General features: G+C 37.4%; 2 protein-coding genes across 2 annotated transcripts in view; one reads left to right on the top strand and one right to left on the bottom strand.

The window, feature by feature from the left end:
* The window catches only part of LOC127461040 (sodium channel protein type 5 subunit alpha-like), a 30,833-nt gene extending 22,077 nt beyond the window's left edge, over positions 1 to 8,756 (top strand). The window contains 8 exon segments of the mRNA XM_051768282.1: positions 304 to 312; positions 662 to 759; positions 867 to 1,121; positions 1,279 to 1,332; positions 2,294 to 2,435; positions 3,872 to 3,972; positions 4,458 to 4,722; positions 6,496 to 8,756. Of these exon segments, the coding sequence (XP_051624242.1) occupies positions 304 to 312; positions 662 to 759; positions 867 to 1,121; positions 1,279 to 1,332; positions 2,294 to 2,435; positions 3,872 to 3,972; positions 4,458 to 4,722; positions 6,496 to 7,616 (2,045 nt within the window). The 3' untranslated portion in view covers positions 7,617 to 8,756.
* LOC127461029 (sodium channel protein type 5 subunit alpha-like) overlaps positions 1 to 12,876 on the bottom strand; it is a 114,118-nt gene that overhangs the window by 67,837 nt on the left and 33,405 nt on the right. The gene's annotated exons all lie outside the window — the stretch shown is intronic.

Consider the following 12,876-nt stretch of genomic DNA (forward strand, 5'->3'; position numbering starts at 1 on the left):
AAATCAGAGGAAAGGCATGAAAAGATCCAATGGCTGGGCAATGACACAAGAATTTCTACTAGGAGAGAAGAGACAAATCATGAACAGTCAAAAAAACCCCTAATTATTGAAATTTTTTTCTAATACTTTCATTTAATTTTTACTCTTCGAATAATTTAAAATATCGGATGTGTTTTTAAAAAATAATTTTTGTCTCCACATCACTATCTTAAGTGATAATAAAGAATTATTGTTTACTCCTCTGAGAATAATGATGGAGCAAATGGGAATATTTTATTTGAAAAATCCTTTCTGATCTGGCAGTGTATATAAGTACCATAATTATCAACTTGGTTATTATATTAGCAGTCAAAAAAATTATGTGAACTGGTTTTGAAAAAAAACCACAACCCATACAGGAAAAAAATGCATTTTAAATCAGAATGAAGGAAACGTAATTTTTTTCATATATTAGAAGAGAATGAAGTAAAATTATATTACAATTACTTTGAATGTGTATTTGCTTAATTTGACTTACTGGTCAAAGATCTTGTAATGCTCAGATACTAACTGTTTGGTAACATAAACAAGGGAAATTTTGTTTACCGTTTAATAATCCCGGTTGCAATTCTATGAACACAGCTGTCAATTGTTTCCTGGGCACTAAATCCTGACCCCAAAGTTGTATCACCTTGTTCCTCTGGAAGTGGCCTGAAATCTCTCAGGACTCTTAGAGCATTGAGGCCTCTACGAGCTTTGTCAAGATTTGAAGGGATAAAGGTAAAGATATTGGGGGTCGGTGTGAATATTTTGTAATGGCTGCATTTGAAGATGTTTTTGAAAATGACAACATAAAATTCACTATTATTTTCATTCATTTTGTTCAGGTTGTTGTCAATGCACTCCTGGGAGCTATCCCCTCAGTCTTCAGCGTTTTGCTTGTCTGTGTTGTCGTTTGGCTCCTATTTAACATTCTAGGAGTAAAATTGTTTGGGAAAAAATTTTCAAAGTGCATACTCCAGGAAGGAGATATCAGTCTCATTAATGACAAAAGTGATTGTGAGTCCTATGGTGGAAAATGGACAAATTCTCCTGTAAACTTTGATAATGTTGGGATGGGATACTTGGCTCTGCTCCAAGTGGTGAGTTCTATAAAAACATTCTCAGTTTTTTTTCTTCAAGGAAATGGGTTGAGCAGCCCAACCATGGGACACTCTATGCTTCTGTTTATCCCAGTGAAATTGGGGATATTTTTTAGCTTCCATATATATTTCCCTATAATAATGCATTTTTTTTCAGGCAACTTTTAAAGGCTGGATGGATATTATGTATGCAGCAGTGGATTCACGTGAGGTATGTCACTAAAATGACAATTTAGTTCTTTTCCCTTTTCTTCTTCCCTTTTCCGTCCATGTAATTACTTTTCATCTTTGTTTGCAATATCAAGTCAAAAATACAAGTGGTTGAAGGCATCAAACTACACAGTGAAACAATAATCCTTGGAGTACCAAAAATCTGGAACTTAGACAAAAGAAACTGGTCAAAGTAGAGTGACACCACACAGAAGCCTGCTATGTCAGGAATGCAGAGGGGAAGATGTTGCAAACTTTGTGCAGGTCTCTTTTGGAAACAGAATACAGAAGCTCTTGGAGGGACTGTGCAAATTTTCTTCCTTTTTAAACGTACAGGAGCATTGAAACAGCATGCAGCTAGAGCAGTTATTTCAGGAGTTTTTCTTCCCTAGATTTGACACCCTCACTATTTCTTCCCCCTTTGCATGTGCTGTTCCTCACTCTCTTACCAGGACAGTGTGTTTTAACTTCTCTATGTTTAACTGAATTTACCTTTTTCTCACTGCTTCAGTCTCTGTGCTCTTGACTGCAGTGAAATAGTTGCTGATTAACGTGATTGTTCCTTGTAGGGCTGATCTTAGTGAGCTGGGGCTTTAGAATTGCCTGTTGTCTGGGACAGCATTCCAGAGGATGGCTGGTCACCATTGTGTTTAGTCTGAGCTGTTGTTTTTAATCAGGGTATTCACAGGATCCCTTCTGATTGGAACTGGTTCTTTATTACTTAAAAATTTGCTAAAGCTGGATTTGTCTCTATAGCCCTGTTTGTCACTATCTTTACAATCAGTAGCAAGATAGAACAAGAGAGTGGTTCTACCTGTACATCCAGGTAAAGATGTAAATGCCTGGAAATAATTTATCTCTCATGACAATAAAAAGATCTCTTGTTATAAATTGGAAATGGTAAAGCTGTGATTATCTCATTTTTACTAATATTATTTTTCTGGTTTGATTTTTTTTAACAGATCGATGAACAGCCAAAGTTTGAAGCAAACTTATATATGTACATATACTTTGTGGTTTTTATTATTTTTGGATCTTTCTTCCTGTTGAACTTTTTTATTGGAGTGGTTATCAACAATATTAACCAACAAAGGAAAAAGATAAGTACTAGTTGAACTAACTCAGGGTCTCCTTTAATCCCAATTTGATTAAGTGAATGCTAGTTTGATGTGTAGATGTCTAATATTTTCAAATAACTGTTTAACTGGATGAATTTAAAGTAATAACATTTTAAACGGGAGTCCTCTTTTCCTCAAGGTTTTTAGCAATTTACCTGTAAACTCTCTTTTCCTTCCAAGTCCTTAATTTGTTCCAAGTAGAGGAGGAGGAGGAAGCAGGGCGTAGCTTCAGAAATGAGAAGGCAAAAACGAGTTCTGTTCTGATTCATTTAGATCTTAAAGTATCCAGAATATAAAGAAAAACTGACTAAATTATTCCACTTGGACAACTTAAAACAAATAAACCTCTTGCTCATTCAAAAAAAGCAGACCCCAACAGGAGGTTTACAATTTCAAGATTCACATTTGGAAGACAGAATCTCTACAGGAACCCTTTTTTATTTCCATAGCCCGACTCATACACCAAGTGTCAGAGCATTGCTGCTCTGGGTAGAGAGAGAGAGCAATAAAGCCCACAAGAAATTCTTCTGCTCTCTGCATTTGAACAGAGAAAGGATATTTGGGGGTTGAGGAACAACAGTCCAACTTCACTCTAAGAATTTCCTTTACTAACAAAGTCCCAGTTACATTAATCCAAACAGATAGAAACAAGTCAAGTAGTTCATTAGCCTGAACATTTACTGGAAGTTTATGGGGACGTAATCCTTTTTTCTTAGTACATGCTGTGATTGATATTTTTTTTGGTGTGATTTTTTTCTGTCATTTTTTCATCTTTCATTTCTTTGCTTATTCTCAGGAATTTTCCATGTGATTCCATATAGTGAAGTCAAATGGAATTTTCAGAGGTCTTTCCAGAGTGACTGAAATTGCAGATGCCCTACTGAACATTGTTGCACGTTTGTTGTACAAAATACTGATCACTCATTGCTTTTATGATTGATGAGTGGCTTCTGAATCCTGGGTTCAAAGAGATTGCTAAGTAATACAGGGAGTGTAGATGGGAATAAGAAATTAATTGTCAGGAACCCCCTGTAGAACTGGGTCTCATCATCCTCTATTTACTTGCTTGTCCAGCAATAGATTTCTATTTCTACCTTCCCCAAAATAGAAAGTGTTTCCCTTCTTGATGAATCATATGTAATTTTTAAAATATAAAATAGATTTCTAAAACTTCTCTCACACTTGAGAGAACTGACTTGAGAACACTGCCTAGACTAGACTTCCATGATCAAACCCAGATCAGCTCTTTCCAGGACAAAGATGAAGGGGAAAAGGAAAAATAGTGAAGACACATTTTGTCTCTGTGCTGTCTTAGGTCCCACTCAGGACAGCTGTAACTTACTCTTTTTTACAGAAAGTTGCTGGTATTTAGGGAACTGCATAAACTTCAGCTAAACAATAATATTCTTTCCCTTTACTTAGGTGGAAAAGATTTATTTTTGTCTAAGAAACAGGAAAAGTACTATAATGCCCTAAAAAAACTTGGATCCAAGAAACCTCAAAAACCCATCCCAAGACCATCGGTGAGACCATCTTAAGTAGAACATGGCAGAAGATACAACGATGGTGACCATATTTGAACTCAGTAGCCCAGGCACAGGGAAATAAACTTTGCCTTAGAGCCCATCATCTTCCTCATTCAATGTAGTATTTACATTTTTATCTCTCTCCCTTAATTCCATCTAACACAACTTTGTGGTCATTAATTAGGGAAATTTATATCCTAGTTGTGATCTATTCAAATGTGCAACCTGTTTATAATGGTTCATATTAAGTGATATTCCTACCATGACCTTGGTTACTTAAGTTGCATGACATTGCTTCTGCCACTAGATTGGATTATTGCAGGTGAGAATGAATAAAAGAAATCACCTCAAAATTCTTCTAGTAGCTTATTGTTAAATTTATATTATTGCAAGTTCTCTTTCTAAGCACAAATAACTGATTAATATTTGAATGCAGGCTGAGTCCTAGAAGTAGCATCAAGCATTTCTTGTTCTCTCCACAGAATGTGTTCCTGGGATTGCTGTTTGATATCGTAATGCACAAAGCATTTGACATCATCATCATGATTTTCATCTGCCTAAATATGTTTGTTATGATGGCAGAAAATAACCAGGAAGGCACCAAGGAAGTTCTTAATAAAATCAACTATTTTTTTGTGGCTGTATTTACAGCGGAATGTGTCATAAAAATACTGGCCTTAGGACAGCATTACTTCAAAAGCAGCTGGAACTTATTTGATTTTTTTGTTGTGGTCCTTTCAATAGTCAGTAAGTACCAATCACTAAATCAGGTAATGTGTCTTACCAATACTGAGCCAAATTTCAGTATGAAGTAACCACTTAGATATATTTGATAAACAAATCCAGATCCACTGTACTTTTTCAAACTATATGCTGTCATTCCTTCTAAAAGGATGCATTTTTGTTTTCTCTTATATTTTTACACAGTACTAAGAGGTAAATGGAGTTTTCAGTTTTTATTTTCTTAAAAATTGTGTTTTTTGAGTAATTAACAGAGCAGAATTTAATTAATTAACATCTCCAAATTACTGTACTTTACCTGTTGTCTAACTGGCTTTATGCTTTTGATTTACATGTTAACATGATAACTGTTGTTTTCACAGTAAAAGTAAAATCATGCTAAAAATATAATTGCTTGAAAAATGAGAAAGATGTATTTAATTTTTCCTGGACCTACTTTACAGAGAACAGATCCTGATTGCTGATTTAGAAAGCTCAGGAAAACATAATTTTTCAGCACAATTCTAAATTTGGACCATTATTTGTGACTGTGAAAAATCTGATTAAAACTGACTTGGGTTTTTTTGGCTTTTCAAATAAGATTATATACTCGGTGATACCTTATAAATTCCTTCCTTGTTTTCTTTTATATTTTTTCAGAGCACTAAAAGATAAATGGAGATTTCAATTCTTATTTTTCTTTAAGTAGTGCATTTTATTGAGTAATTTACAGAATAGGAATTTAATTCATTAACATCTTCTCTAAGTTAGTGTATATAAATTGTTGTAAGACTGGTTTTATGCTTTCCATTTCCATATCCTAGTAAGTTATTTTACTTTCACAAAGCAAATTCATGTTAAAAATATATTTGCTTGAAAAATGAGAAAGGTCCTGCTTTAAAGAAGGCAGATCCTGATTGCTGATTTAGAAAGCTCAGGAAAACATAACTACTCAGCACCATTCTAAATCTGGACCACTGTTCATGACTGTGAAAAGTCTCATTAAAACTGATTTGGCTTTTTTGGCTTTTCAAATAAGACTACATGCTGATCATTACCTCTACAAAGGGTCATAAATAGCTCTAGTTTCTTGTACAGTTTATTTGGTCTGTGCTTCCCGCTCAGGCTCAGGTTATATCACAGAATAAAGGACAGGAAAGAAAAACTGCTCTGAGTTCTCTGTTTTGTGCCTAAGCACAGTAACCCTTTGCTGTCCCGTGCAACCCAGGAAAATGATGACTCCTTAACCCCTCTGTTAGCAACCATTTGCATTCCTGCTGTACCCTTACTCTGTTAGAACGAGAGGTAATGGGGGATAAATGCTACAAGACAGTTTTTCTTTAGAATCCTCTTGGTCTTCTCTGCTCTCCTTCAAGTACCAAGCATTAGTCAAAGCCTCACATTTAGCATGTGATCAGGCCTGTAAAGAAGCAGCAGACAGCAGCTAGGAGGCAATTCCCACAGCTTCCAGCACGGGAACTGAATGGAGCTAAAAGCATTTTTAAGTACTTGAGCAATGAATGTGTAACTTCACCAGCCCTGAATTAGAGGAATCTGGGAGGATGGAGTTTCCAAACTATGCATAATCTTGATATCTTTTTAATATTGAAAGGTATTATGATTTGTCTTTCCTTTCTTAAGCTGCTTTGTAAGCAGTTTCAGTACTGATGATGTTTGTGTGGAAAGTGGTGTAATATGGTCAGTGTTACTTCTGACACCTAAAGCACAGAATATAACAAAGCAGAAATAACTTTGACTAATATGCCTTGACAACACTTTGGTTTTTCTCTTCCTTCAAAGGTATTGGAGTTTCTGAAGCCTTTAAAAAATTCATCTCTCCTACACTTTTGAGGACTATTCGTTTGGTGCGAATTGGCCGAATCCTGAGATTGATTCGAAAAGCGAGAGGAATTCGAACCCTTCTCTTTGCATTACTGATGTCTCTTCCTGCACTGGTCAACGTTGGCCTTTTGCTTTTCCTAATTATGTTCATTTATGCCATTGTGGGCATGGCAAACTTTGCCTGTCTTCCCTGGGAAGGTGGGATTGATAACATTTTCAACTTTCAAACCTTTTCTGGAAGCATTCTCTGTCTCTTCCAAATTACAACATCAGCTGGCTGGGATAGTCTTCTGGCCCCTTTGTTAAGTGAATCTGATACATGTGCTCCAAACTTAGATTTAGAAGAGGAAGATAAAACTAACTGCAGTAATAGAATATTTGGTATTTTTTATTTTGTAAGCTATGTCATTATAAATTTTCTTATTGTTGTAAATATATACATAGCTGTCATTTTAGAGAACTTAAATGTTGCCACCGAAGAAAGCACAGATCCTCTTTGTGAGGAGGACTTTGATATGTTTTATGAGACCTGGGGAAAATTTGATCCTCTGGCAACACAGTTTATTGACTATTCTGCTCTTTCAGACTTTGCAGATGCTCTGGCAGAACCCTTGCGCATTCCAAAGCCCAATAACATCCAGCTTATATCCATGGACTTCCCTATATTTAGTGGAGATAAGATCCATCACTTGGATATCTTGCGTGCTTTCAGTAAACGAGTCTTGGGAGAATGTGGAGATTTAGATAGTCTTGAATTATTCATTGAAGAAAATACTGTGGTTGCCAATCCAATTTCTTCCACTCTTAAAAGAAAACAAGAGGAGGTATCAGCAGTTATTATCCAAAGGGCCTTCAGGAGGTATTTGATACAACGTTCTTTCAAAAATACATCTTTCTTATGCCATCACAGACAGACCAGTGCTGTCTTTGGAGAAGAAACGTGGGAGAAGCAAAGGCTTATTGTATCAATGCTTAATGAAAGTAGTGGCAGGAAGATACATAAATCACGGTCTGTTTCTTCCACATCTCTCCCTTGACTTTTTGATGCTTTTGCTGACACAAATGAGCTGGACACATAAGGTTACCCCAGGCTGCAGCATTTTTGACATTTAAAGCAAAGTCACAGATTTTCAGATGGAGACAATATGTGAATCCCAGAGCATAATACTCTGAATTTAGAATAATGATGGCGGCCTTCAAGCATTGTGATTGTTCAAATTTTCAAATTCTCCTTAAAATGATTAAGATCTGAACAACTATGTCATAAATATTGGAGAAAAATCAAACCATAGAACTTTTTTCTCTGCTACTGGAGTAGGTGGGTTAATTTTTTCCCATGCCAATTTTGCCCTAGTTCATGTGTTTACGGAAGAAATTCTTAAAAGATCAGTTGTAAGCACATATTTATAAACACCCAAAGCTCTAGAATAATGTAAATCTCTTTAGAGATAACCAATATTTCCAACTAGGTTTTATTGTATTAAAATGAACTAATTACTGCACTTCTGTAATAGAGCTGATTCAGGACACTCGAGTATAATCAGCCTCTGACTTTGATGGTTTTGGGACCATCCTCCTCCTAGCATGTTTGGGTGGATTTGTTTATGCTTAAGAATTTTGGAGGTGTCTTTATATATGCACCTAAGTTTCCCAACCAGGCTTTTTTTGTAGCAAAATTAAATAAGTACTCCACTGCTGTAAGAGAGCTCGCTCAAGACACTCAAGTATAACCAGCCTCTAATTTTGATGTTTTGGGCAATATCCACCTCCTAGCATCTTTGGGTGGTTTCGCTTATGCATAATAATTTTATATGTGTACTTAAATGGATTTACCAGATCATCCTCAGTTGCCTGTGCTTGGAAGTTCTATATAATTTGTTCTTTGTATCATTCAGCATATAAAAATTGTCATAATCATAGCTACCAAGAGATATAACTTGAGAAAATAATAAGAATTACTGTACATAAATTTCATCATAATACTTAATTTGACTGTCATAGAAAGCATTACATAGTAATCTGAAAAGGAGTTCATGGTATATCTTATGAGACAACATTTAATAAAAGTTAGAGGAAGTGTTTATTTGATTGATTCTGAAAAAAAATACATGAATATTGTGTAATAATATTTTAGTGATTCTTTTGCAGTTTAGGTTGTTCAGATGAAGTGTCATGGTGGATTCAGAACTACTAATAAAATGCGACTGGTTTAGATTCTTCAATAAAGAGTTCAGATGCTTAACATGTTTTTGTCTGTTTTGTAAGGATTATCTTCAGTTTCATTTATGACAAGACATAATCTGTTCTTGGAGGGGTAATATAATTTTCCAAAAGAAGCTACCTATTAGCACAAGAAATGAAAATGTTTCACTTTTTACAGGGAACCAGAAAAGATTTATCATTTTGAGACCAAGAATAGCAGGAACAATAAGGTAATTACTCATTTTTTCTGTCATTTCCTGGGTTAAATACTATTAAATATGACAGTCAAATCTAAGTTCTTTTATAGACAAATAAAGGCACAGGAAAGCTAAGAGTTTAAGAGTTCCAATACAGTATGAAGGGACTTTGTTATGATTGAGCCTCAGCTGCCCAGGGAACTGGTGGAATCATCATCCCTGGAAATGTTCCAAAAACAAGTGGATATGGCACTTAGTACTGTGGCTTAGTGGGCATGGTGCTGTTTGATTAAAGGTTGGACTTGATGATCCTAGAGGTTTTTTCCAACCTTAATGATTCTATGATTACTTCCAGAACCAGCTGCAGTCCAGAAAAAAAAGATTGATGAAGAAGGTTTGCAGACCTCTTTGGATAATTCAGGAATTTGCACTTGGGAGCTGCCACACTGGGCAGAGGGATGCAGAGATATTTGGTGGCTCTGCTTGAGACCTGCTCCTGTCCAGCTTGTTTTATGCAGAGTGATGCTTGTGAGGTGAAACTCTTTATTTTGTTCTTTGAGAGCTGGACTGAGCCGACAGCTTTTGTTCAGTGATCAGGCACCATTAGATGGCAGCATTTCGTATAGTTTAAAATGTGGCCAGTCTTCGGTGAAAGGTGACAAACTTGCACACATCAGCAAAAAGGTATTACATTGATTGTAAAAAAAAGTTAGGAAAAAGTCTCAAAACTCTCTTTTTTTCTGTCCTGGGCTTTCAAGTTAGCCACAGTTCTCAGGAGGTGCTTGTTCACTGACTGTTCTGGCTTTTGATAGACTTTAAGGACTGGGGGAGGAAAAAAATTCTCCTGTGTCCTTGGGCTTTCTGGAAGGGTAGTTTCAAACGTATCTTTACATCACTGTAAAAGGAAATGTTTCTTAGACAAGAGGTAAGGATGCTTTGTTCTTGCGCGTTGGAAAAGAAGAAAAGATGGGAAAAGCCACATAAGAGACTTTTAAACACTAATGAATCTTTGCAATTTAAAATTCTTTGTTTGAATGCAACACCAGGTTCTCTGCCCTGGGTCATAATTAGAATTACTTCAAAGATGAACACTTTCCGTTGTAGAGGCAGCAATTTTGGACAAAATCGTACCTGACATGAACACATCCTTAGTGATTATTTTACTTCAGCAACACACAAAAGCACCTGAATTCACCACACAGCAAGTTTAGAAGTCTGACCAATTCTTTACTATTGCTTAAGCATTAAAATGGCCTTAGCATACAATTGCAGGGTTGAAAGGAGAACGGTGATATCCAGCTGTTGCTGCTTCTTTGTGCTACAATTGTCCAAAAGGCACTGCTGAGGCAATGTAGAGTTTCTTTAAGAAGTCCTTAAGGTGGTGATGAGGTAAGAGCAGTGAAGAAGTGGTATCTTTTGGCAATTCTGGTATCTGGAACTGTGAATTCCTCCAGGTTAAACTGCCTGGATATATGTGAACTTCATGAGAAGTGGTCAGGCACGCTTGGAACACAGTGTAAGAATATTCCCTTCTGTTTGTGAAGTTTGACACTTAAATCAGAGCACAGCAGAAACAAAGGAATACTGGATGACTCCAGGTAGGAAACAGTGTGAAAGTAAAGCTCCTAGGGAATTCCTGACGGCCAGCAGCATAATACAAACTAACCTTTCCTCCTTAGTGGTGGTGCAGACCTTCATTTTACATTTCCATCTATCGTTTTTCCTGTGTAGAAATAGTATGAACCTGACCCCTGGTAAGTAAAAGTTTTTTCCTCCTTTTATGTAGCCCTGTATCCCTGAAAAACAGGCTCCATAAAGGGATTGTGAAAACTGTCCTTTTACTCTCTGGAGTTCCTCAGTTACTGCTCGCCTTGCAATGTGAAAATATCCAGTGTTTCTTCAGGACTCAAAGAGAGCCCGTATGTAGTTATTTGAAAAGAAATAACCTCTAGTGGAAGGTTCCCTGCCCATGGCAGGGAGATGGGAACTGGAGGATCTTTAAGGTCCTTTTCAACCCAAACCATTCTGTGATTCTATGAAAGGTACCAGAAGGAGAGTCCCATCAGGGCATCTTTTCCCTGGACAAAACAGAACATTGTGCTTGAAAAGTGTGTCATCAGCGCTGTCACTTTCCAAAGCCCTCAGGGAGGTAATCATTCTGTCTCAACATAAGAAATCCCCATAAGTTTCATCTTGCAGGAAGACATCTCAAAATACATTTTTTTCACTCATATTTACAAAGAATATTTCCATAAGAATAGCATTTTCTCTAATTACCAGTCTCCTGTAATCAGACATACTATTTCTCCCTTCAGTCATATTCTGGTCCCTATTAGGTTATACTGTGGGAAATTTCTCATCACCAGGGACTTGTCCCTGAATATTTGGTGGATTTTCCCTTTCCCAAACCCTTACTCCTGCAGTCCGTATCATTTGCCTTTCCTCTGGAGTAAATATGGTCTCCAGAATGCACTGCATTTCCTCCCAGATGTAGACATTTGGACCTAAAAACTGGTCTAATTGTTCTGACAAACCTAAGGGGTCCTTTAACATATTACTAATTTCCTTTTCAAATTCTCCAACCTCTACACTTGTTAGGGGTACACTGACAAATCCTACCTGCCCTGGTGCTCCGTGCATGGACAACTCTCGCAAGGGAAAGATTGATGTGGTTGTGCTAAAACTAGGGATTGTTTCTGAAGAGGGGAGTGAGAAGTTTTGAATGTCCTTTCTTCCTTGTTCTAACTCAGCAGTTCAACTTCTCTTGAATCATCTGACCTGCCACCTCATGGGGACCCGCCATTCCATGAGGACCCATATTTCATGAGGACCCGCCATTCCATGAGGACCCACCACCTCATTTCCTTTCCTTACATTATAATTCCCCCCCTGCTCGTCAGCTCCTTCTTCCAAAGCTGGGGCATTCAGTTCTCCATTGGGTACATAGGGAGGGGGTAAACGGTCTAAAGGGATCCATTTTTCCCTTTTTCTCTCTTCCCTACTTTCCTTTACATTTTTAACCCAGACAAGTACCCATTCCAACAGGAGGCATCATCACTTTCTTCTTGGTCAAAAGGTCTCTTAGCATTCACACACAGACTTAGAGCCTGAAATCCAATCCTCTGATGACCCATATTTCATTCAATTTAACGGATTGAACCATTCAAGTCCACTCAAACATACAATACCATATCATTTTGTGCAAGTTTTGAGTTGGCTTCCTGCCAAATCTCCGAAACTCGACAACAGGGTCTCCTTCCCAGAGAGGGAAGGAAAAAAAAAAACGAAAAACCAGGTAGCCAAAGTTCTAGCCAAAATATATATATATTATGTATAAAACAGAGATATACAATGAGAATTATATATATGAATCTATGACCCCAAATAGCTTCCCGAAGTCGAAGGGAAGAGGGGGGAAGGGAGAAGGGAAAAGGATAAAATAGGGTGAAAAGGGACAAATAATAAAACAGATCTACACAATCTAAAAACCCAGCAAAGCTGAAGAATTGGCAAGAGCTCACCAGTTCCCTTGAAAGAAAGCAGTACGTCTGGACACGGCCCAGCACTCCCCCCTCACGCATGGCCGATAACAGCAGTCACTGTAGGCCTCAGCTCCAGATAAGCCAGGCCCAGACAGGGACCACCGTTCTCCAACCTCGCCGGAAGAGAAGAGAGCAAACTCTCTTATCAATGCCTTATTTATACCCTAGGTTACGTAAAGGAATAGCATGGAATACTTCCTTGGTCACCTTCCCAGTTCCTTCCTGGTTACAAACTGGTTTCCAGGAAGGCCTAGACTGAAACCATCACACATTTTCCTTTTGTCTTTCCCCTGGCTACAAGGTATTCCCTCTTGTCCCCAGTCTCTGAGCATCACCCTCAAAGGACTGGAGGGAGGTATGCTCAGAGTGGTATCTTTAGACTCCTGTCCCCTCTTCTA

The sequence above is a fragment of the Manacus candei genome, unplaced genomic scaffold (genome assembly GCF_025592945.1).
Source record: "Manacus candei isolate 608988 ecotype Guabito, Panama unplaced genomic scaffold, ASM2559294v1 h1tg000094l, whole genome shotgun sequence".
Taxonomy (NCBI): domain Eukaryota; kingdom Metazoa; phylum Chordata; class Aves; order Passeriformes; family Pipridae; genus Manacus; species Manacus candei.